The following is a 25,832-nucleotide window of genomic DNA, read 5'->3' on the forward strand; positions in this document are numbered from 1 at the left end:
AGAGGGTGAGCAGTAGCGCTCGGTTCCCACCTGGCAGTTCCCCAGGTTTGGCCCAAACCTCCTCTGTGTCAGCAGTGGGCAAAGAAGCAATGCGTTTGACGCTTTCATCAAATTTAATCCTTCCATCCTCGAGCAGGGAGGCACCCAGGGAGAAGTACAGGGCCTCCAAGAAGAAGCACTCCAACAGGTCGGGGTCCTCGATTTCTCCCTCCAGTAAGGCGTCCAACATCTTGGCTAACTGGGTCACCTGGCTCGTGGAAAACACCTGGTTCAGCCCATACATCCTACCCCCACAGAGTCACTTCAGTCCTAAATCTTGGGATTTCCAGATCCCAGAGCAATGGGAACATATGACCCACCATGTTGGTCCAGACAGATGGAGCCCACTGTCGTGGCATGCTCAGGGTCACCCAAACAAAAGGACCCCCACTGACATGTTAGGGTTGACCCCGCTGGCTTCTCTGTCCCCCTTAGAAGTCCACTGGGGTCTGTCCTATGGGAAGCCTCTGCTGGCAGCAGGTACGGATCCTACCATGTTTAGGTCCGTCTGGGGCACTATGGTCTTCAGCTTCTCCCCTTGTCTTCCGTCCACTATACCCTCCACGATCACGTCCATGAGGTAGGGCACATATTTCTCAAAGAGACTATCCAGGTATTTTTGCTCCTCCTGTGAAGGAGCAGAATTCCAAAACATTTGCAAACCTTCACTTATTTAAGTGGATGTTCACAGAAAGTCTTCCTGTCTGAAGACGGAGCAGCACAGCTAATGAAGGGTGAGGCCACAGGGGACGAAGCCCTGGCAGCAGAGCCTGCGCTGTGGGCAGAACGTCCTTTACATTGCCCTTCCACTTCCTTTGGCTGCCACAGGGGCCACTCCGCCCCTGGGAGTGACAGAGACACAAGTTCCCATTCGACAGGAAAGGGGCCTGCCTCTCAGACTTCCAGCGGCCTGACCAGGCATCCAGCAAGGAGTAGAAAGGAGCAGAGACACTGTCTCTACCCAGCACTGGTGGCCATAGGGACTGAGTGGATCCTCAGGAACTCCATCCCAGATGACAGTCCCTCAAATGGTTCCCTGGTCTTCCCTTCTCTCGGGAATCATGTCCTAACAGCCCTTCTAGAGACCCACCCAGGCCACCTGTTTCCACTTGAGACCATGGTCCAGGTGTCCTGGGCGTGGTCAAGCCACACCCTGTACATGATGGTCACATCCTTCCCTATGTCCATCAGTGAAGCCCACGGTTTAGACAAAACACCTTCTGAGCAGCCATAGGACACGTCACATGGCTTGAGGTCCACTGGAACCTTCAGATCCCAATTACATGACAAGCAGGTCCCTCACGCCTCCCACTGAGCAGAAGCACAGAATCAGGGAGCTCCCGTCCCTCAGGAACTGGGCATGTCTGCCAAAGAGCCCATAAACCCAATCTGGCCTGGCCCCTGTTTCTGTAAATGAACCTCTCAGTGTCCACAGCCGTGTCCTTTCCCATACGCACTGTGTCTGGCTGTATCTGTGCCACAAGACAGAACTGAGTAGGTACAAAAGAACAAGTGCAGTCCCCAAAGCCTAGAACATTTATTATCTACCCCTCTGTAAGAAATGCTTTTCAACCCCTTGAACTACATGAAGTCGAATGAGTGTGTCACCGTGTCTTCATCTGATTTGTGCTCAAGGACACAAGCAGGTCAAGGACCAGGCCTTCAACTACGGCTGGCCACCAATACTGATAACTATAAGTTTATTTCAGAAATAATTTCACCTTATTTTGTATTTGATGAACCCACTTTTTCCAGTATGGTTGGTATTTCAAGTTTTTAGGATCTACATACACCATTCCACATCGAGACACAGTTGCAGGGGAGGCGTACTGTAAATCTCCAACCTGGAGGGAGAGAAAATCACCCATGTCTATACTAGAAACAAGTGCATGTAGGTTTGGGGGTTTTCTTGGTATTGGGGATTGAACTCAGGGGCACTTGACCACTAAGCCACATCCCCAGCCCTTTTTTGTATTTTATTTAGAGACAGGGTCTCGCTAAGTTGCCTAGGGCCTCACCAAATTGCTGAGGCTGGCTTTGAACTCATGATCCTCCTTCCTCAGCCTCCCAAGCCAGCTGGGATTACAGGCATGTGTCCACACCAAGCTTGGATAGATGTTTAAGGGTGTTTTTTTGTGCAAAGTTTTTACAACTCTATAAAATCCACACCACACCCAAATTAATACAGCTTTCCTGAGGGTTTTAATTGAATACTTAGGTTTCTGATGAGGTTATACATCTCTGATGTAACACCTTTTTAAGTTTTCCCTTACTATAAAATAATATAAAAATAAATATGCAATAGAGTTCTGATAGAAAATTATAAAGAAGAAAATAAGTTATCCCAATCCCACCACCTAGAAATTAATACTGTTTTGAAGTGTTTTCTTTTTAATTTTTTTTTAACCATTGTTGAGATATAGCTAAACTGGCAATTTAAAAAATCTCTCTTCTCCCCCCTGCCCTCTCTCTCTGTATCTTGAGGATAAAACCCACCTCATACCCAAATTAATACAGCTTTCCTTAGGGTTTTAATTGAATACCTAAGTTTCTGATGAGGTTATACATCTCTGATGTAACACCTTTTTAGATAGAGTTTTAGTAGAGTTCTGATAGGAAATTATAAAGAAGAAAATAAATTGCCTAGGGCCTCACTAAATTGCTGAGGCTGGCCTTGAACTTGCAATTTTCCTGCCTCAGCTTCCTAAACTGCTGGGATTGCAGGCATGCACCACTATGCTCAGCTAAACTTGTCTCTATTAAAAAAATAGCTGGATCAGCCAATTAGATGCTGATACCCATAAATACTAATGCATTGTCAAGTTTCAAAGGCCAAGATGAATGAAAGCAAATCCCAGGGCCACAACTGAAAAACTGCTTGTACTTTAAGCAAGAAATGGAGGGCCGGGCTGGGGATGTGGCTAGCTCGTCTGGCATGCGTGCGGCCTGGGTTCGATCCTCAGCACCACATATAAATAAAGATGTTGTGTCCACCGAAAACTAAAAAAGAAATATTAAAAAAATTCTCTCTCTCTCTCTCTCTCTCTCTCTCTCTCTCTCTCTTAAAAAAAAAGTCAAATACTTAAAAAAAAAAAAAAAAGAAATGGAGGGCCTTGGAAGGTATCCTCCAGGGGAAAAGGGAGCTCAACAGAATACTTGAAATGAGAGAAAGTAAAAAAAAAAAAAAAAAAAAACCAAGGATAAGATAGAGACAGATGACATGAGAGAAAAAGGAAGGCAATTACAAACACCACACAACACAAATGGCTCTAAAAATAGTAAATGGGGCTGTGGATATAGCTCAGCGGTAGAGCACTTGCCTAGCAGGTACAAGTTCCTGGGTTCAATCCCCAGCACAGAAAAAAAAAAAAAAAAGACCAAAAGAAGAAGAAGGAAGAGGAGGAGGAGGAAAGGAGGGAAGGGAGGGAGGGAGGGAGGGAGGAAGGAAGGAAGGAAGGAAGGAAGGAAGGAAGGAAGGAAGGAAGGGTAAATAAATGGCCAGGCAGGCATGGTGGCACACTCAGGAAGCTGGAGGCAGGGGGAATCACAAGTTCGAGGCCAGCCTGGACCACTCAGTGAAACCCTGTCTCAAAATAAAATATACAAGAAAATGGGCTGGGGATAAAGTATCCCTGGGTTCAATCCTCAATAGTTTCCAAACCAACAACAACAACAAAAATACAGTAAATGTAACTACAGTATACTAGTTGACTCTATAGTAAATATTTCCATATTCCCAATAATTTAAATACTGTTTGCTATCAATCAAGCAATATACTGTTCCGAGGAGAGAAGTTTGGCTAGTGGTATGAGGTAAACCCTGACTGTGAGGGTGCTCAACCAATAGCTAATGTGTAAAAGAAACAGCACGCTGACCCTGTTGCTTATTGACACTCAGGAAAAACAAGTAAAAGCCATCACCCCAGGAACGAAGAGGGGGCGCAGGGAGCAGACAGGGACAGAGCAGTACGAGTCACAAATTCTGCATATTTTAAATAATCATCCACATGCATCAACACTTTATCACACATATGAATTCTGATTGAAGGAAAGGCCGGCCATCACGGTGACGTCCCACCTTCACTTGCCTCAAACAGCAGGGCGCAGTGTGCCTGGAGCCGGATGCGCTCGCCGTTGGCCAGCGTCAGCAGCTTGTTGTCGTCCATCACGGAGTTCATGTTCTCCACCCACAGAGCGTCCACGTCTCCATCGAACAAGATATACCTGCGGCAACCCAGGACCCACCATGCCTGAGGGATCACGGAGCAGCAGAAGCACGGCTCCCGCGGCATGGAAGGCACCCGACCTGACGACCCCAAACTGAGACTCTGCTATGGAAGAGCTGTCCCAGAACCTTCCAGAACATTGAGATCCTGAGAGGAACTCTAAAGGTGCCAGAGACAAGAGAGCTGATCGCCGTGTGACATGCCGGCTGGGTCCAGAGCCCAGCAAGAAGTGCTAAGCAGAGATCTGAAAAGTCACCGGCCGGGGCTCCCCTCCCTTCTTATTGTGAGGGCCTTAAGAAATTATTCATGGGGTTTGACGGGAATATCAAGTCAGAGCCATTCCCGAGGCTCCCTAAGAAGTCTCACAGGGCAGCTCAGGGCCCGAAGCTCCCTCAGAGCTCTCCACACTGGGCCTCATGTGTCCCTCACAGCGGGTGGAGAGGTGACCAGGACACTGCCTGGTGTGTCCCTCACAGCAGGAAAGCAGCAGCTCACGGGGGCTTCCCAGAACTGCCCCTGACACTCTGATGCCGTCCTTCCTGGACTCACCTGGCCAGACAAAGGGGGACCCTGCAGCCTGCCCTGGTGGTTGCCTTGGAGACTCAGTCACATACACAGCCCAGATTCAAACCTGCGACCCTGGGGACATTTCTTGCCTTCTCTCAGCCTCGGTTTTATCCATGCTACACTGGGACAAAGCCAGTACCTACCACACGGCGTTGCTGAGACCAGCTGGGGCCACACAGAAAAAGCCCCAAGATGGCACCCATGCCCAATAAACAGAGCCACCGGATTTGTCCTCGGTCTGTTGAGTGCAAGTGTGAAGCCACAGTGTGTGCTAGTCTGCCACCACCATCTGTGCTGTCCCATGGTCACCACCACCCCAGGCTCCCGCCCACTCCTGGGGACACGCACTTCCGCTCCTTCTTATCCGTCGGCTTGTTGATCTCCCTGAAGATGTTGGACAGCACCCCGTCCGTCCAGTCTCGGGTGTTGGGGTCCAGAATGCCGTAGAGCTCTATGACACTCATGGCCTTGGGGTTCAGGATGTACAACTTTGTCACCAGCCCAAGCCTAAAGTAAGGGAGAGGCTTCAGCTGTGGCTCAGCCCACAAAACACAGCAGGAAAACTATCTGCGGTGCCCACAAGGAACCAGATGCTTTGAATCCAATTCAAAATGGAGAATGCGAGCCCTATACGTGCTCCACCAGACGGCTTCTCATCCCTGTTAATGGTCTTCACTAAATGGAAAGGTTCACCCCAAACACAGCCCCAGCACCAATGAGGCCCCAAGAGGAAACGCTGGGCCTCGGCGCAGCAGGAAGCTGACTTTCAGGCACAAGACACATGTGTAGGTGTGATGAGCTTTTCAAAATGAATGGTGCATAGGAGATAACGCTCAGTATCCAGGATTATGTCCTCCTTATCCACAGGATGTCCGCTGTGCCGATGACGTTATAGAGCTGCTGACAGGGCACTTCCTTGTCTAAAGAGATCCCCACCAGGCTACGTGGTCCATTCATCTCAAGAAAAACTAAACTTCACACAATCCATGGTTCAAATGAACAGATAACTTAAAAAAAAAAAAAAAAAAAACACCATACAACATCACCCATACACATAGTATGTGACAGCTCCATAAATTAGCTAACGTTTGATTATTTGAGGAATGAAATACAGAATGACTACAGCACAGACCACTCATCATCAGTAGGCCCCGACCCTGGTTTCCTTGTGTGAAACATAAGAAGAAATGACAGACTCCTTATAGGCTATCTATCCATCTGAGAAGTCACAAACGTCACATGGCTTGATTTAGATTGCTTGCTGGAGTGAAGCATCCGATTCAGACGTCAGGACATCCACTTTCCGTGGAAGGCTCTGACTCCCTGCCCGCCCTGAGGACGTTCTATCCAGGAGGGACAGATGGCTTCCTCAAGCGGTGGCTCCTGCAGGCCTGACAGACACAGGGCATCTCTGTTCCCTCGGATACCACAGCAGCATCACCTAATCGTGGGTCCAGACTCACCTGAAAGGAGCAATCTGAACACCAAGGCAACATGTCTTAAGTTAATTCACAAAATATCCTTATAGGATGGTTTGTGAGATTCTGTACAAAGGGCCCCTAGTTTGCATCCTGAAATATGGGAGCTAAGTCAGCCATGAGACAAGTAAAGACGGTGAGATTGAAGGGACATTAAGACAAATTTCCCACAAACAGGAAGCTGGAGAGCAAAGTGGGTCTAGGTAACATGGTCACCAAATATTTCCCATGAAACCGCCCTGGCAGACAGGCGCAGGCCCGGGGGAGGGCGTACTCACTTGGTCTGGGCCTGACACAGAGCATTGATGACCACAGACTTGCCCCCTCCGGTGGGCCCCACTATCATGGTGGTGTGGCGGGTGAGCATGGTCTCGTACATCTGAACCACTTTATCCACCTGCAGGACGAACATCGGCACAGGGTTAAACATACACGTGTGCAAGAGTTTTCCTGAGATCTTTCATGAGTGCAATTTACCCACTTAAAGTACGCGTTTCTGGTCTATCTGCAGAGCTGTGCAGCCATCAAAGATGACCATCAGTTTCAGAACATCCCACCCATCCCGTAACCACTTCTCACCATTGCTTGCCCCCTCCTCCAGCCCCTGGCAAACACCACTCTGCTTTCTGTGTCAATGGATTTGCCGACTCTGGACTTTCCACACCAATGGAATCACACAACAGGTGGTCTCTATGCCTGGCTTTGCCGCTTAGCATCATGTCAAGGTCTGCGTACTTCATAGCATATTGCATTAGTCAGCTCTTCATTGCTGTGACAAACTACCTGACAAAAACAACTTAAAGGAGGAAAGTGTCATTTTTTCCTCATGGTTTTACAGGTCTCAGCCCATGGTTGTCTGGCACCACTGGTTCTGGCCTGTGGTGAGGCAGAAGGTCTCAGTGGCACAGAGGAGCAAACCTGCCCGATGGTGGCAGCCGGGAAGCAAAGAGAGAGGGAGGAAGGTGCTAAGGACCCGATGCAACCTTGCAAAGCACGGGACCAAGCCTTCAACGCGGGAGCTTTGGGGACACTCCAGACCCAAGCCATCACACAGTGTCAGTGTTTCACTCCTGTTCCTGCCTGAGTACTCCATGGTATGGACAGGTCACACCCTATCCATCTACCCACAGACAGTGGACTCCACATGGTTTCTGCTTTCTGGCTCTGTGGGTTATGCTGCCTGGAGCATTCGTGTCCAGGTTTCTCTGGAGATGTGTGTCCATGTTTCTTGTGGGTCTATACCAGGCAGCAGAATTGCCGAGGCCTGATGGTGGCCGTGTTTGGTTGAAGAACTGCCAATCAATCTTTTTAAACAACCACTTGCACAGAGAATCGGAATCAGACAGGCACAAAGAGCGTCCATCCATGGCAGTGCCCGCCGCCTGGGCCTGAGAGCTCTGGGGAGCCTGGTGCCCAAGGGGCAGCCACCCTGGTCCAACAGCCTCATCAGAACACTCCAACCACAAGCTTTTGGCTTAATGACGACACATACAACCTCACAGGTTTCAGATGCTCCAAGTCCTGCCCTTCTACCCCAGAAGCACCTAATTTAATCATTTGTAAGTGCAACTCTGATGGGAGGGGAGCACATTAGAGAGTTGAGCCCCCGAACAAAACACTTCAGTGATCTTATTACGCTAGGCCAGAACCCTCTGTAGGGGGTGCGTACACTCCGTGGAATGCCACTCGGTCTCACAGAGGAGTGACACAAGCCACGCCAGGACGGACCTGGGAGCATCACACCAAGGAAAGAAGCCAGACACAGAAGGTCAGAGCTCCACAGTGTCACACATGTGCAGTCGTTAGAGTCGTCAAGTTCATGCAGACAGAGTGGAACGGCAGGTTCCTGGGGCTGCGGGGAGGGCAGGGGCGTCTGAAGGACGTGGAGTTTCCGTTGTGCAAGATGGAGAGTTCTGGGGATGGTGATGATCCCACCATCAAGTGACCGCCACAGAAATATGCGCTTAAAAATGGTGACAAGAGTAAATTCTACATTGTGTTTTAGCAGCATTTTTAAATGATTAGGACGGCAAGCCTTGTATTATGAATATTTTACCTTTTTTTTTTTTTTAAAGAATTTCAGAAAACACAGAGAAAGCCAGTCAAAGGCCGCGGCAGCCCCTGGGAGCCAGCTCCGCACTCACCTGCACCGGCAGGAGCTCGTAGCCGCTCTCGGACAGCACCTGCTCCACCGCATCGTTGAAGTCGGGGTAGCGGACGCGAGGGCAGTCCAGCCCCGGGAACAGGTCAGAAATCAGGCCCAGGAAAAGAGGGACGTCCTCGAACACAAACTTGGGCAGGTTCATGTCCCGCAGGGCCCTCATGAGCACCACGTCCTGAGTGAGAGAACACAGGTCCCCAGGAGGCTGGAGCCGGCCTGGAACCCGCTCCAAGTGGGCACCTGAATGCCCTCGCAAAGGCCACATGAGCTTTCAGAGATTTCTATGCCAGGCGCGGGGGCACATGCCTGTAATCCCTATGGCTCAGGAGGCTGAGGCAGGAGGATCGAAAGTTCAAAACCAGCCTCAGCAATTTAGTGAGGCCCTAAACAACTCAGTGAGACCCTGTCTCTAAATAAAATATAAAAAGGGCTGGGATGTGGCTCAAGGATTAAGCACCCCTGGGTTCAATACCCAGTATTAAATTTTTTTTCTATATATTTACATGCTATACATTTTTACATGTTTAATATGTAAACATATAATAAAATATATACCATATACATCTATATGATTTTTCAAAACTTTTAGGCATTTTTATATAAAATTGTACAATCACATGCAATTTCATATAAGGCACAAAAGTTTTTGAGTAAAATTTTGGAGATGAAACAGAACATTTTATATAGAATACATGGTATATTTTTTAAGTGTGTGCTTCATATTTTTCAAATTTTTCTTTTTTTTCTTTTTTTCTTTTAGAGAGAGAGAATTTTAATATTTATTTTTTAGTTTTTGGCAGACACAACATCTTTGTTTGTATGTGGTGCTGAGGATCGAACCCGGGCCGCACACCTGCCAGGGGAGCACCCTACCACTTGAGCCACATCCCCAGCCCATTTTTCAAAAATTTCTATGAAAATTAAAATCCGCAAGTGAAATTTATAAAAATGGAATATAAAATATCAAACTGTACATAAAATGAAAACTCAACATAGCCAGGCCAGGTGGCCGCTGGAGAAGCACGGAGACTGGTGCCCACCGAACGGCCGCGGCAAGGGCTTTGGGGACCCCACAAGAAACACACAAAGGAAACTTCTCCTGCTTCCTTTGCAAAGAGAAAACGGGGTGGGAGGGTGTGGCCCGCTGACAGTGCTGTGTATATGAGTGTGTGGATGCCACGCTGACCCCCAATACACACCATGAAGGCCTCCAGGGGTCAGGGTCTGCCCCGCCGTCACCCTGAGACCACAGACCCACTGTCACTACCCAAGGATCATGATTCAGGCACTGGCCAGAGGACACTGAACTTGACCCTAAGATACCAAGTCCCAGCAGAAGGTGATGCCGTGGGTGGGAGGCCACAACGAGGCCCCACAGGAAAGGAAGGGCCCCCCAAGACCTGGAGCTCACATAGGGTTCCGGCCCTCCTCCCCGCCTCTGCCAGGGCGCCCGAGCCCGCGGAGCCGCAGCCCACCTCCTGCAGCTCCGAGGAGCCCCTCTTCAGCTCGCCGGCCATCACCAGCACGGACTTCAGCGCTCGGAGCCCGAAGTCATAGTGGTGCTGCTTGGACAGCTGCTCCTGGGCCAGCTTGTACAGGACGGTCATCTTCTTGGCCAGCGTCTTTGTGCAGAAGACGGGGAAGAAAGCAAGAGACGGACGAGATGAGGGGAAAGCAAAAGAGCACCGCCGTCCCCACGTGGCTGGAGCCAGGGAGGCCCCTCTAGACAAGCACCGCTGGCCTCCAGCCTTCGAAGTCCAAGGGCAGAGGGTGAAAGGGAGCTGCCTTTCCAGAGAGGATTGTCCCTCCAGGCTGGGGACATCATCACCACCTGGATCCAAAGCTCGGTCCCAGCAACGCGTTACACTTGGAAGGATGCTTCCTGTTGATCCTACCTAAGCAACCACCCAGGTTTCTTCTGTGCCCGTTTAGAGGACAATTCAGTCACCTGGACCACACCAAGGCATGAAGCCCGCGGGTCCAAGGCCAGTGCAGGGGCTGGGGTCATGGACGCAAACTAGAGGTCTCTTCATGCCAGCTCAGAATCCTGACGGCCTAATGAGCAGCAAGAGCCTTTAAAAAACATTGCAGGAAAGCAACATAACAATGCTCACTGTTAAAAGTATTCTCTATTCTGTACCTTTTCCAGAACCTTCTGGAAATATATATGTCATACTCTGATAGAGATATTTTGAAAGAGAATATTATAAAAGACAGAGAGGTGTATATATTCTACATAAAATATATACGAGTGGGCATCATGGCACACACCTGTGATCCCAGGGACTTCGGAGGCTGAGGTAGGAGGATGGCCAGCCTCAGAAATTCAGTGAGGCCCTAAGCAACTCACTGAGACCCTGTCTCAAAATAAATAAATAAATATAAATAAAGGGCTGGGGATGCGGCTCAGTGGTAAAGCACCCTGGGTTCAATCCCTGACATTAAAAAAAAAAAAAAAAAAAAGGCATCTACACACACATATCATGTCTTTGAAAAAAGATAAGTGCCAGATCTACATATAAGAGGTGTGTGTGTGTGTGTGTGTACCTTTCTGTGTGTATATATATGAGAATACCATAAAAGATAAGTATGTATATATCTTATCTATGTATATTGCTCTGCTTTTTTTCCCTTTATATGTAATTTTTGGGGGAGTTACCAGGGATTGAATCAGGGGCACACTACCACTGAGCACATCCCCAGCCCTATTTTTTTAAACATTTTTTAGTTGTAGGTGGACACAATACCTTTATTTTATTTTTATGTGGTGCTGAGGATCAAACCCAGTGCCTCACGCATGCTAGGCAAGCGCTCTACCACTGAGCCACAGTCACAGCCCCCCCCAGTCCCATTTTATATTTTATTTATTTAGAGACAGGGTCTCTTGTTTTTGCTGAGGCTGGCTTTGAACTCGCAATCCTCCTATCTCAACCTTTCCAGCTGCTGGGATTACTGGAATGCGCCACCGCACCCAGCTTTACGTGTACTTTTAAACCAGGTATCTCGGGGGCATTATGCTGAGTGAGAAGCCCATCTCAAAGGGCCACATGTTGTTTTTTCCAGATATAGAACATTCTTAAAGTGACTAGATCACAGTGCTGGAGGAGTCCAGGCGGGGAGGGGCAGGAGGGAGTGCCCAGTGGAGCTGTGATGCCTCCACATCCCGAGTGTGGTGACGGTGACTCCTGTCCACACGTGTGACCAGAGGGGCAGTCCATCCAGGCTGTCCTGAGTTACTAGCTCCGTTCCTGGGTCTGTTTGCTGGTTCCAGCAGTGCATTGTGGATGTGTGTGGGGACCCAGAGACCCCGAGTTACTCCTGTCACCCTCTTTTCGGTTGTAAATAAGTCCAAGTGTGCAAGTTAGGATGTTGGAGAGGAGGGAGGAGGAGACCCACAAGGTCAAGCTGCCCATGGCCCCGGCCCACCTTGGCCAACAGGAAGCCCTCAGAGAACAGCATGATCTCGCAGATCTGCTGCAGGTCGGGGACGATGACCACTACGGGCCGGAACAGGGCCTTCACGGACTCAGGCAGCTCCGTGCGCCCCGCGTAGCCGGGATTCATGGTGATGAAGATGCCCATCCGCGGGTCCAGGGTGATCTCCTGTCCTTCAAACTGGGGGAGACAGGAGAGGAAGGAGGGGGTTACGCGGCTAGCTCACTCACCCAGGGAGGGGAGGCTCGGGCCAGCCACGGGGCTATTTATCTTCACATCACGAGGAGCGGACCCCATTTGTCTCCTTGAGCCTTGGCAGACCGCTAAACTCTCTGAACCAAGGAGCCCAGGCTGGGAAAGCACGCAGGCCAAGGCCACTGGGGGTGCTGTGTGATGCCCAGTAGGTCACCTCACTTCTCTGTTTCCCTTTCCCCCAAACCAGGGATACAACCTGCCCAAAAGCATAGTTGTAGCAATAAATGGGATAACGTGCAGGAAAGCAGCCAGCATGACCCGTCACCCGAGGCCCATTTCCACTCCTCCCTCCTCTGCCTGTCCCTGTTTCCATCTCCACCCAGGCTGGGCACGGGCCTAGTGAGAAGCTCAACCCTTCCTGAGAATCCCCTCGACAGGTCCCAGTGAGTTGCAGACATCTCCCTCGTCTGAGGCTGAGTCCCAGTGGTCTCTTTCGGTGAATTTCCTCTCCACCGAAATTTTGATATTTCCTTTCTTTCAAATGTCCACCAGGTAGAAACAGAAATGTTTATTTTTAGGAAGTGCAGGCTGCATGGACAGAACGTCAGCCCTGCAGACAGCAGACTCCCCCAAAAGTGAGCCCACCGTCTTGTGCCCCTGATCCACACTGAATCCTGTCCTCCAGATTCCCCAGGATCCCACCTGAAGCCCAGGTGACCCTTTGGAAAAGATTGGCAGGCCTGCCCTTAAAAACCCAGTTTCTAGGGCTGGGGTTGTGGCTCAGCGGTAGAGCGCTCGCTTAGCATGCACAAGGCCCTGGATTCGATCCTCAGCACCACATAAAAAGAAATAAGTAAAATAAAGATATATATATTAAAAAAAAAAAAAAACAGTTTCTACATGTGCCACAGGTGGAACTTCCCTCCCACAGCAGGGAGCGCAGCCTGAAGCATTTCAGAGCATATTTTAAAGCAGCCTATCCAGAACCTTCACTGGAGTCCTGGAAGCAGGTACCCAGTGCTCGTGCTCTCTCCAGAGTGAGCCCCACCAAGGTCTGGGGGCGGCAGGCCGGATGGAAGGCCACTGTTCATGCTGAGCCTCCCAAGGGGCTCCGGAGGGCCTCGGAGGGTGTGTAGGAGTAAAGGGGAAGAGAGGGACATTCGAGGTGTCACTGCAGGGTGGGTGGGTGAGTCTGCAGAGCAGGGGGCATGAGGTGACAGGAACCAGAGAGCTGCCCCCGGGCTACCTAAATTCTACAAGATGCTGCTTGTCCCCACTCACCGGCGTGCTGCAGCTGAAGGGGACTCTTCGAACTTGAGTCTGCAAACATCTTGGGCAGGGAGAGTTGGTGAATTCTCAAAATTTGTTTTGTTTTTAATTTTGCCTCTCACTTGGAGAGCAGCCTTCTCAGCCCTGTTTGTAACAACGCCAGGAATTTGCAAGCACCCAGGCAGCACTCGCCGTGTGCAGGGACAAGACGGAAGGACACAGCAACTTCTGAAGTCAGGTTTCCTCAGACTGGGGGACGCACCAGGGATACTCCCTTTCCTTTAAGGGGTCTGCATGTGGCTGACCCGAGAACCCCATGCTACCTGACTGACAGTGTGTCCACAAGTCTTTCCAAGCCCCTGGGATGTGTCCACCCAGAACCAGAGAAGATGGTGCCATCGCAATCAGAACGCAGAAGTCGGTGAAGGCTGGTCTCCACCCACGATCTGGTTCTGCAGCAGGTTTCCCTCCAGGGTCAGACCCAGGCGCCCCTGCCGTGCCCACCTGGAACGTGGCCAGCTGGTGGATGAGGGCGTTCCGGATGGTCTGGATCTGGGACGAGATGACCGACAGCACCGAGGCGTCGATGCGGTTGAACTCATCGAAGCAGCCCCACGCCCCACACTGGGCGAGGCCCGAGAAGATCTTCCCCACCGCCTGGAACACAAGAGACACCACACAAGGGCACTTTCTCCCTTGAAGCTGTGAGTGACACGTGAATGGATACATTTTCCAAATTCAACAAGATTGGCAGAGAAGCAGCCCACCAGCCATTCCGCCAACTGATCTTCCTGGCAAGATGTCTAGGGCCTCTCATGGGCCAGCTCACACTTGGGATTTTACACATCGAGATTATTTTGTCTACAAAACTCCAGATTTCTCACTTCTCTAGAAATGCTGTAAAATCTAGCAACTGTGGGCTCGATTTTCCAAGTGGAGATAATGAACCACAGCGGAACGGGCACCCTCTAGACACCTGGAGGGCTGTCCTCCGTTGGCCTCAGTCCCTCCCCATCGCCTCTGCCAGGTCCCTCATTCGCTGCAGGCATGGAAGTCTGGGACTCCAGCTGTGCTGTTGCTAACAAGGCAGGCATGTTTTAGCTCTGAGACTGCTGGTGAGAGGTTTTCTAGTATGTTCTTCCAGCAGTCACTGGTCATCTCATGGATGACCCGGAGGTGACGCTCTCTGCAGAACATGACAGCACCCAATGCAACAGCAAGGCCTTACTTTGTAATCCATGCCTTCTCCACAGTTGGTCACGACACAGAGCAGGCCCAGAGCTTTGGCGAGGTCCTTGGTGGTCTCGGTTTTGCCGGTACCTGCAGGGCCAGCAGGGGCCCCTCCCAGGTACATGGACAGGGCCTGTTCAAGCCAAAAGAAAAGTGTCATTTCCAGACTGATCGCTGTGACAACGTGTGGGACATATACACAGATGGATGGTTAACGCCAGGACAACAGGGGAGAGCATCTGGGCAGCTGGAGAAGCATCCTTTCTGGCATCTCCGAGGGAGCTGTGACTGGGCCCAGCAGATCCCCCAGGAGTGTGGGTGTCCTCTAGTCCATTGAGGACGGGAGGGGACGAAGGGCAGCTGCAGGACCCAGCCATGAGCCACAGCTGGGTGGCACCTCCCACCCGTGGTGCTACTGGGCCTCGGGCCTCAGACCCAGGACAGAGCGTCCAGCTGCCGGGCCTCTGAGCCACACGCCGCCCTCCTGGATCTCCAGCTCTCAGGCAGAGACCAAGGGACCAAGCAGTGTCCAGAGCTCAGGAGCCAATGTCTCACACGAGTCTCCTCCTGTGAGTGAGGGTGAGTGAGGGTGTACACGTGTGTGAGTGTTCAAGGGTGTGCACGTCTGAGAGTGAGTGTGTGAGTGTGAGTGTGAGGAACAGAATGAGTGTGGAGTGAGTCTGAGTGTTAGTGTGAGGGTATGTGAGTGTGTGTGTACGAGAGCGTTTAAGTGCGTGTGAGTGTGAGGGAGAGACGCTGCAACCCGTCGCCTGTGTGTCTGGAGATCTCCAATTCCCATAAGGTCAGGGGGCTATTTTCTGGGAGATAAAGGACTGTCTCAGCACGGTGACCAGCGCGGGTGTCATCCTCGCCTACGTCCCCCACGCCCCATGTGGTGATGTGGAGGCAGCCCCGGGCTCTGGTGCCCACACGGTGGGTGTGAGACACTGCTGAGGAGCCGTAGCTCCTGCTGGCCTGTGCAGGCCTGCCCTGGACAGGGCCTCTCCTCTTTTCAGGGAGACACCGTCCATTCCCAAGGCTGTTTGCTTGAGCAGATCACCCGCACAACAGCTGTCATGTAAAGTGCGCATCCCCACTCGCTTGTCCTTCCAGATGTCCCCACATTTAACATCTCTGCACCTTTCCTTGCACCTCTCCTGTCCACCCCCCACTGCACTGGGACCAGTGTCCCCAGGACTAAGCAGCCAGCTGGAAACTGGTTCCTGAGGACGTCCCAATGGCTCCCAAAGAGGACACCCCCAGGCATCCCACCTCCCCACGTGTCAACATGCTTCTGAGATGTCAAAGCAAGGCCCTCCTTGACTACATTGGCCACCACCACACAGAAGCCACCATCACCCACCCAGGCTGGCAGTCACCTGCGTGAGCGTCAGGTAGATCCGGTCTGTGAGGGGCGTGATGACCAGCCTCCCATTGAGGCCCATGTATTCGTAGCCGTAGCTGAAGGTGCCTGTGCACTGGCGGATGTGCAGCTGATCTGGCTCCCGGTCCCAGTAGAAGCGCAGCTGACTCTCCCACTCGAACTCCCGGGCCTCGAGAATGCTGGACGGCAGGTCAAGGAGTGAGAAGGAGGCCGGTTAGAGGAGGCCAGGGAGGGACAGAGGGAGCTCCACAGTGCGCCACATCCTTGGAAGGGACCCACCTGCCTCGGATGAAGGAGTCAACAATGTCCCGGGCATGCACGTCGATGATGAGAACCGTGTTGTATTTCTTGCGGTCATTTTTGCTCAGGGACTTGGTGATCCGCGTCACCAGCTCATCGATTTGCCTGTGCATCTTCTTGCCGTAGTTCTTCATGGCCTGCTTCTCGCCAGCCTGCACCTTGTGGAAGACGTCTTCCACCTCCCAGGTCCACCACACCTGGCTGGCGGCCAGCACCACCATGCCCTGGTACAGCAGCATCCAGTCCACTCTGTGGACACAGGACGCCTGTGAGCCTTGCACCCACCCAGGCCGAAAGCAGCCCCGAAGGGCACGTCTTCCTCTGATCTCGAGCAGGAGAGACTGGCAAAGCCCCAGGAGAGAAAATGGAACTAGGACCCCTGGCCAGAGGGCAAAGCAAAGACCAGGCCAAAAACTACCCTCCAGAGAAATCCTGTAGGCTCCCGACAGCAAGGTAAGTCCCGGAGCACTTTAAAAATGTTTCCTCGTGGGTTTTCAAAATCACTTACATTACGGGTGTATTGCAGGAGATTTTTTAAAATTCCAACAAGGAATTTAACAAAAACTCTGCCCAAGCCTGTGGCAGCTTCCTGGGTTGTAGCATCCTGTCCTCCTTCCTCCGGCAGAGTTACCCTGAACTGGGGAGAAGGATGCTGGCCTTGCTTCTCCAAAAATGGCTCCAGGGACACAAGTCACTGTGCCCCTGGCTGTCATTGGCTAGCTCTCACGGACCTGCCTCGGGTCAGTGGCTATGCACAGAGATGCGCTGGAGGGCCATCTGTGGGGCCCTGGGGGTTATGCAAGCTGGCCCCTGAACCACCTCCCACCATCTGGTCCAGGAGGATGCCCTGGGCAGCACTGCTGTGGTGACAGTCCAGACGGCTTTGTGCAGGCCCCGCTGCCCATACCAGGTCCACCTCGAGGAGCTCACCTGCTCCTGTCCTCGCAGTATCTGAAAATCGCCTCCTTGGTAATCAGCCTGTTGGTCCGTCTCATTTCGTTCAGCACGGCCGTCATCCAGTCCTCCACGCGGCCCTCGGCCCGGATGATCTTGCGGAACTCCATCACCTCGCCCTCCGCCGAGATCATGGCCGACACCAGCTTCTCCCCGCTGTCCCCGTCGTGGAACCGCAGCTGGGCTATGTTGTCGTACATCTGCAACACAGCGAGAGGGCGACCATGATGCTGCTGCCTTCTGCTCTGGGATCGAGGGCAGCTCCCGGACACCTGGTGCCCACAAGAGGGGAGCAGCCCTGGGAGCGGGAACCTTCAGGTCCCCCACGCTGGGTGAAGATCCTGGGGGGTCTTCAGAAGAGGGAGAAGGAGAGGAGACTCTCCCCCTAGCACACAGGGCTCCAGGGCACCTGGGGAACAGGGAGGTCCAGACACTGTGGGACAGGGAGCTCAATGTGGAGGAGGTGGCTGGAGAGGGACCACAGGAGCTGGAGACCTGAGGAGAACCAGGACCCTCTGTGCAGCGGGGTCATTCTGGGCAGCTGGCTCCTCCTCCCTCAGCCTGAATAAACCCTGGGCCAGCTTCTCCAAGGTGACTCGAACCCTAGGCATCTGCTGACTATTGTCACTGCTACTCTTCAGAGGAAAATGAGTCCTGTAGGGCTCAAGAGAATATGCAAGTCACTCTGCAAACCAGGAGGAGAGGACAGAGAGGCCGCGGGCTTTACAGAACAAAATCCGGGGTGTGCAGGAGCGGCTAGGGGAAAGGCAGGGCTTCTGGCTCCCTTCTGCCTCACTAGAGCAGTCAGAGGCCTGTTGAGGGAAGTGGAAACAGAGCGTGCCCCACCCCCACCCCAAACCTCACCTGACAAAGGCGATTACCTGGAGGGAAAGTGGGGAAGGAAGTTTAGGAGTGCTCTGTTAATTTGGAATGAAGGAATCTACTGGTTCTCAAACCTTGCCCCCAGGGGACACTGGTTTTGTCTAGAGACTTCTGGGTTGTCCCAGCTGCAAAGAGGGCCTGGGGATGCTACTGGACAGCCTGCTACACACAGGAACAGGACACCTGCCTGCCCAACACCTGTCACCCAGCCCAACATGGAGCTGAGGATCCCACCCTGCTGACACCAGATACAGACTTCAGAGGAGCTAGCCCCAGGGGCAGGGATGGTTTTCTCTGACCTTCCACCATGGTGGTTCTTGGATATTCATATTTGTAAAAGGGTAACAAGTTGTGAGGTGGAAGGAATCACAACAAACTCAGCACCTCTAGGAACCAGAGAGCATGAGATTGCTCTCCGTTCATTTCACAAGGGACACGGTGTATGGCTATAGGGGGTTACGAGGGCCTTGGGCAAGTCTATTCAGACAACCGTGTTAGGCAGGCGCTGTTCTGAGTAGTAACTTGCTTCACCTTCAGAACAACCCCACGAAAACAGGTAACTATTACAGAGGAAAAAACCAGTGCTCAGAGAGGTCGCATTACTTGCCAAAGTTCACACACCTCTTAGGGAAGAGCCAGGATTTGAGCTCAAGAAAACTGGTCCCAGAGTGCGTGTGCTAAACCACTGCTCTCCAGTGTTATTACATTAGCCTTTGTGATATGGGTGGCTGTTGTTTTGTCTTAGTCTCTCAAAAAAAAAGGGGGGGGGGTTGAACTGCGGGGAAAGAGCAAGAAACAACTGAGTTTGGGTGAAGCTTCAGACTTAAGCAAATGTTGCCAGGTTCATACTTCAAGTCAAAACCTCAGCAGTGTTCACAGTCCCAACCCTCTGGGGGACCTCGCTGCACAGGATGCCCAGGTGGACACCCCCGTGGATCCGGGTGCGCCCACCTTGATCATGTGCTCCTGGACGCAGAGCGGGTCGCTGTTGCCCAGGATGCTGAGCAGCTCGTCGTCAGAGATGAAGAAGAACCTGGGGAAGGCGTTCCTCTTGGAGTCCAGGTAGTCGTTCAGGCTCTTCTGACACTTCTCCAGCCCCTCGCTGATGTGCTGCAGGTCGCTCAGGCGGTTGGGGGCCTCGCAGCACCTCTTGATCACTGGGTCCTTCAGGGTCTCGCCCATGATCTGGACGGGACAGGAGAGAGCCGTCACCCCACACCCCGTGGGCAGGGGCACTTCCCCAGGTTCCCACACAGGCACAACCCTGTGGGAGGCCAGCAGTCAGCACCTCCAGGTCACCCTCCCTCCCGGAGGCCAGCCGCACGGCAGGTGCCTGGCTCCTCCAGCAGGGTGCGCTGTACACACAAGAGCATTCGCTAGGGCACCTTGCACAGCAAAAGGAGGGTGGGGGGGCATGGTGGACATGCCCTGTCAAAAGTCTGACCACACAGAAACGGGACAACTAGATATTCACTGATTGAAATATGTCAAAGATGCAAAATGAAAAAAACTCGGTTATATTGGTAAGAATGATCCTGTTGTCGCAGGCTGCTTAGTTAGTTATCTACACTGATTTGCAGGCGTACACAGGATAAGCCTCCTGCAAAGGTGTTCAGGTGTTAAAACAATTATCTTGGGGCTGGGGATGTGGCTCCGTGGCCTGGCATGCTCGAGGCCTTGGGTTTGAGCCCCAGCACTGTACGAAATAAAACAAAAAGTATTTTAACTTGGGTAAAAGGATTGTTGGTATTTTTTTATTTTGTTCTTTTTTGCTTTACTTGTAAATCCTCCTATAATGAATTTGGATGTTATCTGTTTTGGTTTTTTCCTTCAAGTTTTAAAACAGAGCTTGGGCCAATAAGTAAGAAAAACATCATGAACTCTAGGGGATGAAGGAGAGAAAACACCAACCAGCCACCTGTCCCTGCAGCTGGGAACACAGGGGTGAAGCTAAGTGGGATTTGAGGGCGGGTAGTCCTCATCTAGATCGCCAGCCCTGTTTACCAGCAGGGGAGCCCAAGGCAGCCTGGAAAGGACCCAGGCAGAGTGACACTTTGGGGTCCATTTGCTTCCTAACAATCTAGTGCCAAATAGGCAAACAGCATTAGACCTGCTCTTTACAAAAGAGATTCTGCTCTAACAAGAGGTGCAGTCAAGAGAGACCAATCAATGAAAGCAATGTCAGGCCTCGCACACCGGACTATCACACAGAGCTGTTAAAATATTTCTTCGGTACTTTCATAATATGAAATGTTTTATATAATATTAAACGAGAATTTTAAGATATAAAATTGCATGTGATACCATTGGAACTGCTGTTTGAACCTGTACACACAGGGAGGATTTCCAAGCGCTGGGCAGGCTGAGAGCCTCCTATCAGAGGTGCTCCGGGTCTCAGGTTTTGCTCAGAGTTGGAGCATCTGTAGGTACGTGCTGAGAACCCCTCGGGATGGGACCCAGGTCCAAGCAAGAAGCTCACACGTGTTTCAGGGTGTGAAACACGTGTGAGGTATCTGAGGTGCTCTGTCCCTCCATCCAGACTATGCCCAGGGCTTGAAGGTAATTACATATTTTAAGACAATTTCTTGCAAAGTTTCATAGTGTGGAATTTTCCATCTTGGCATCATCTGGGTGCTCAAAAAGTTTCAGGTTGTGGAGCATTTGGGGTTTTCAGGTTAGGGGTGCTCAACCTGTATTGAAGGTTAGAGCTGCCCCCTGAGGGTGAAGGGACCATAGGCAATGCATTTTCTGCATTTCCAAACATTTTTTAAGTAAGAAAACATTGCTTTTATGATTAAAAAAATAAAAATAAAAATTCGGCGTCATATGCCAGCAGCCAAGAATCAAACAGGATTTTTTACTAAACAGATTAAGGTCATGACTGAAAAAATTCAGAGACCACCAATGGAGAAAGTGCATGCAAATTAGAAGCAAAGGCATCTCCTGTGTCCATCCCTCCATCCAGACTACACCAGGCGCCCGTCACTTGCCCTTTTAAACACTCGGTCAATGTTGTCAAACTTTTTCGCCTCATCAGGAAGCTGAGATCTGATGTCTCCACCAATGAAGATGCTCTCGAGATACATCCATTTTCTCTGGACCAACATCCAGATCTGAAAATGTATGATGGTGATGTCAACAGGGGGGACCAGGCACCATGAGGAAGGGATGGTAAGATCCCACCCATCCCGGGACCGTGCGGATCTGCTCAGTCCAGGACTCCGCAGGCCAGGGAGCACTGAGCACACGCAGGGCTGTGTCCCCTCTTATCCGCAGCATCCCTTCCATGGTTTCTGTTACCCATGGTTAACTGCGATTCAAAAGGACAGCGAGTTGTTCTGAGAAAGAGACCACATCCCAGTGGCCTTCATTAGGGCAGCTTGCCAGGGCTGCGCTATTTTGTGAGTAGTTGCTGCTGTTGATCTCTTGCTGCTCGTGACGTGTAAGTTAACCTTTATCAGAGCTGTGTGTGTAACGGAAAAAACAGATCACACAAGGTGGGTACCATCTGGTTTAGGGCATCCTGGGAACATGTGGGACGTATTCCCTGGAGGATAAGGGGGGTGGGACTACTGAATGGGAATTCTGGAAAAGGCCTAACAAACTATTTTAAAATAAACAGCCCACATTCAAAAGCCAAAGAAAATACTCCATGCCCATGCAGGAAGGGGAGGAAACTTCCAGCCACAAGCAGAGTCTGGAACACAAGACCCACAACAAACAAGGGTCCCTACCCGTGCAAAAGGCTGCTCTGCCTCTAGGTGCAGACCCAGAGAGCCAAAAACAGAGATTCTAAGAAGTAACTACACAGGTGGCTCTTGGAAGCTGGTCATCATACCAAAGAGGGAAGTGACATAAATGTCCATCAGCCTGAATGGACAGACAAAATGTGGTCTCTTCATACAATGGAGTACTACTCTGCTATAAAAAGGACTGAGGGACTGGGCTGAAACTCAGCAGCAGAGTGCCTACCCAGTTTGTGCAAGGCCCTGGGTTCCATCCCCAGCACCTCAAAAAAAAAAAGGACATAAAAATTAATATGTTTGCCAGCTGGCACTGTAGCTCAGTGGCAGAGTGTCAGGGACTAGAAGGAAATTCTCCTTCAAAGGTTAGCCTGACAGCCCCCTGGGAGACATCCTGCCTGGGAGGCATCCTGCAGCTACCTATCTCCCTGGAACATCCTGCGGTTATCAGGATCATCAGACATCTTGCAGCTGGCAGTTTTACCACCCACATCCAGCAATTGCTGATTAGAGAGCTTCCCCATCCCCAGCATATAAATACCCCTGTATGAACAATAAAAGTTTGCAACTTGATCAGACTCCTGTCTTGCTGTCACCTTTCGTGTCTCTTGTCCCTTCATTCCTCCCCATCTAGGTTCGCTGCCCACGTTGATGTGTCCTGCCGGACGCGACAGCAGAGCACTTGCCTAGCATGTGTGAGGCAATAGGTTCGATCCTCAGCACACATTAAAAATAAACAAATAAAATAATGATATTCTGTCTATCTACAACTACAAAAAAATGTTTTAATTAATGCTTGCCAATGTCAGTATTAAAGAAGAGCAAGACAATATTAAAGAAGGACAGGACTGCATTGAGAAAAATTAGGAATCTTAGAAATTAAAAATACATTCATCACAAATTAAAACTCAGATAAACTCCTCCTTGGAGAAGTTGGGAATGCCTAGAAGTGCACTCCTCCCCCAAAGAAATCAAGACCAAAAAATGTATAAAAAAGGATCATCCATTTCTAAGCACAAAATATTCTCATATAAAGGCCTTTTCCTGCTATGAACTGGCTTTGCTCCATCTTTTGTCTTTGTGCTCACCTCAATGACTTCCCCTATGAGAGAAAGCGTTTTTTCCCATTTGTGAACAGTTTGCAGAAACGGGCCCACGAATCTGCTTCCCGAGATGCTCTGCAGGTTGACAGTGTTGTCATCAAGACTCTGAATGATTTCGTCCACAGACCCCAATATGTAGCCTCGCTCCTGGGTGCCTTTGTAATACTTGAGCACATTGAATTTCATATTTTCCCATGTGTCCAGAATATCCTTCACAGCCTGGTCAGAAAATTTTTTAAAAAGATTCATAAGTTGGGAAAACGGAACCCCAACCCAACAACCACCTCCTCAGCTTCCTTTGATCAGCACCTCAACTGGGGTCCTGGAGCAATCGTGTGAAAAGTCAAATGATACCATGGTAGCATCGGTCACCACGTATCAAGAATGTGCTATGTACCAGGTAAGCATGTTACAGGTATGACCTTGCTGGTCCTCAAAGCAACCTCCTGGCAGGGGTGATCATCAGAGGGACTCGGGCTCAGACAGGCAAGGCAGCTTGCCAAGATTGTGCCCAGTTCTCCCAGAACCAGGCTTGACTTCCACAGTCGGCCTCAGGAGCCTGCAAGGTTATGGGGTCCTGCCCCTGGGCTGACTCTATTGCCCAGCCAAAAATCAAATTACTCAACAGTGTGCCCATGAGCATTCCATTTGCCAAAAACTCTGGTGTGTATGTACGTGTATGCATATGTATTTATAATATGTATAAATGTATGTGGATATGTTATGGTAGGTGTGCATATCTTTATGTGTGCACATGCTGTGTGTGTGTGAACATGTATGTAAATGCAGTTTAGAGGCAGGAAGAGCATTCACCCAAAGGGTAGTGATAGCTGCTTGGGCGGCAAGATCATGAGGGATTTGGTTTCTTTTCTGAACGTGCCACTGCGAACATCCATTGCTTCTATCATGAGTGGGAAGAGGAACAACAGGGGGGACAAGGGAGCGCTCACCGAGGCAGAGAGTCTATTTCTAGAATAGTTCCTTGTGACTCAAACGCAGCAGACACTGGAAGGAACGCACTCTCTGCTGGAGAACAGGCAGCCTCCCCGCTGCCCCCTCTGCTCTGGCTGCAGTCCTACCTTCTCGATGGCCACCTCCTTGACGGCCGCTGTGACGATCTCATTGAGGATATCCGTGTGCTTGTCCAGCTCCATAGCAAACATGTTTTCCAAGGTGAACGTTTCAGTCATTTCGAAAAAGACGCCTGTTTTTTCCATGAGCTCCTTCCAGTGCCTGCAAGTGCATCGACACTGAGACCTCATGCTTGTCGATGTCAGTGACGGATCCACGCGTCCCCACTAAAGCCACAGGACAAGTCCCTCCAAGAAAACTTCTCCTGATGAAATTCCACAACATGAGGAGTTCACCAGAACTATATCCCCACCCGTTTTCCCAAACCCCGAAGTCTGTAAGCCCAGGGACTTTTGTTGTAAAAAAAAAAAAAAAACAGAGCAGGCCAGAAAGAAGGTCACCGTCTGCATCCCTATATCCCCAGCTTTGCCTGGGAACTGACAGGACGTGGGGCGCCGTGACCAGGTAGCGGGTTAGGGGGTCCGAAGACTCAACATCACATGACACCAAGTCACCCAGGTACAAGGTGACCCTGTCAGTCCCCGTCCTTCTAATTATGTCAAAGGGCAAGTCTCAGTTGGCATGGCTGAGTCTGTAATGCCTCGTCACTGTCACCCACCATCCTTGTTGCCCTAAGCAGGACGGGCAACAGGTCTGAGCTAAATTTTTTTTTTGTACCAGGGATTGAACTCAGGGGGACTGGACCCCTGAGCCACGTCCCCAGCCCTATTAGCACCTTGCCTTTGCTGAGGCTGGCCTTGAACTCTTGATCCTCCTGCCTCAGCCTCCTGAGCCACTGGTATTCCAGGTGTGTGCTGCTGTACCCGGCTGAGCTAAATTTTTAAAAATCATTTTAATTAAAAAAACTCCTTTTAGTTTCTGGTAGGTGCTGTTAGCTGTCCATTCACAGTGGTGACCTAAGTTTCTTTTTAGGATATGTTCATTTAAGTAAAAAAGAAAGAAAATGATGGGAAAAAAAAAAACCCAGAGCAGGTCAGTGATGCTCAGTGACACAGGGTGGGGAGCCAAGGGCTGCGGCCGTGAGCTAGAAAACGCTGGCGCCAGTCTCACGTGGGAGAATGCCCCCATGTGCAAAGGTGGGCAGAGAGCCCGTGTCACTGGGCCTCGGTGACTACCTTCAAGGGATAAGCGGTGAAGCGGGTGTTGGGGCTTGCAAGCATCTGAGGGAGAGGTACAGATGTAAGCAGGGGCACCGGGAGGATGTGGAGACAGGAGTGATTTTCCCAGTACACAAAGGAAGTCACCCACTGTTACCCCACGACCACATGACCACATGTTAGGTGCTGTGATGGGAAGAACACAATCCACAAGGCTGCTCCTGATCCCCGGCTGTTGGAGACACTGAGGTCGCCCTCCTCCCCCGCGGGACTGGCTACTCCATCAAGCCCAACAGACCTGCGCTGTCCAGTGTGGTGGCTACTGAGCCCTGGGATTGTGCAAGCTCAAACACAAATGCTGTGAGTATAGAATGAATGCCAGGTTTCAATGATTTGGTTTTGTTGTTGTTGTTTGAACTGGGGATTGAACACAGGGTGCTCGACCACTGAGCCACTTTTTTTTTTTTTTTTTTTTTTTGAGACAGGGTCTCACTAAGTTGCTGAGGCTGGCCTTGACCTCACTGTCTTCCTGCCTCAGCCTCCCGAGTTGCTTCAATGTATTTTTTTCTTTTAAGATGAAATATCTCAGGAATGTTTTATGCGGGCTAAATGTTGAAATGATGTTTTGGATATCTTAATTAAAATGTATCATTAAAATTAATTCCCTTTATTTCCTT

The 25,832-nt window shown here is 50.7% G+C and overlaps 1 protein-coding gene across 1 annotated transcript in view; it reads right to left on the bottom strand.

Moving 5' to 3' along the window:
- The window catches only part of Dnah10 (dynein axonemal heavy chain 10), a 114,029-nt gene that overhangs the window by 42,436 nt on the left and 45,761 nt on the right, over positions 1-25,832 (bottom strand). The window contains exons 26-43 of the mRNA XM_077796086.1: positions 24,046-24,199; positions 22,952-23,185; positions 21,111-21,233; positions 19,072-19,305; positions 17,215-17,438; positions 16,264-16,533; positions 15,980-16,163; positions 14,599-14,733; positions 13,875-14,027; positions 11,898-12,086; positions 9,947-10,093; positions 8,455-8,646; positions 6,589-6,707; positions 5,181-5,339; positions 4,128-4,263; positions 1,761-1,883; positions 533-667; positions 31-247 (exon numbers count right to left, since the gene is read on the bottom strand). Of these exons, the coding sequence (XP_077652212.1) occupies positions 31-247; positions 533-667; positions 1,761-1,883; positions 4,128-4,263; positions 5,181-5,339; positions 6,589-6,707; positions 8,455-8,646; positions 9,947-10,093; positions 11,898-12,086; positions 13,875-14,027; positions 14,599-14,733; positions 15,980-16,163; positions 16,264-16,533; positions 17,215-17,438; positions 19,072-19,305; positions 21,111-21,233; positions 22,952-23,185; positions 24,046-24,199 (3,128 nt within the window). The remainder of the gene's footprint in view (positions 1-30; positions 248-532; positions 668-1,760; positions 1,884-4,127; positions 4,264-5,180; positions 5,340-6,588; positions 6,708-8,454; positions 8,647-9,946; positions 10,094-11,897; positions 12,087-13,874; positions 14,028-14,598; positions 14,734-15,979; positions 16,164-16,263; positions 16,534-17,214; positions 17,439-19,071; positions 19,306-21,110; positions 21,234-22,951; positions 23,186-24,045; positions 24,200-25,832) is intronic.

This window comes from Urocitellus parryii, chromosome 3 (genome assembly GCF_045843805.1).
Source record: "Urocitellus parryii isolate mUroPar1 chromosome 3, mUroPar1.hap1, whole genome shotgun sequence".
Taxonomy (NCBI): Eukaryota; Metazoa; Chordata; class Mammalia; order Rodentia; family Sciuridae; genus Urocitellus; species Urocitellus parryii.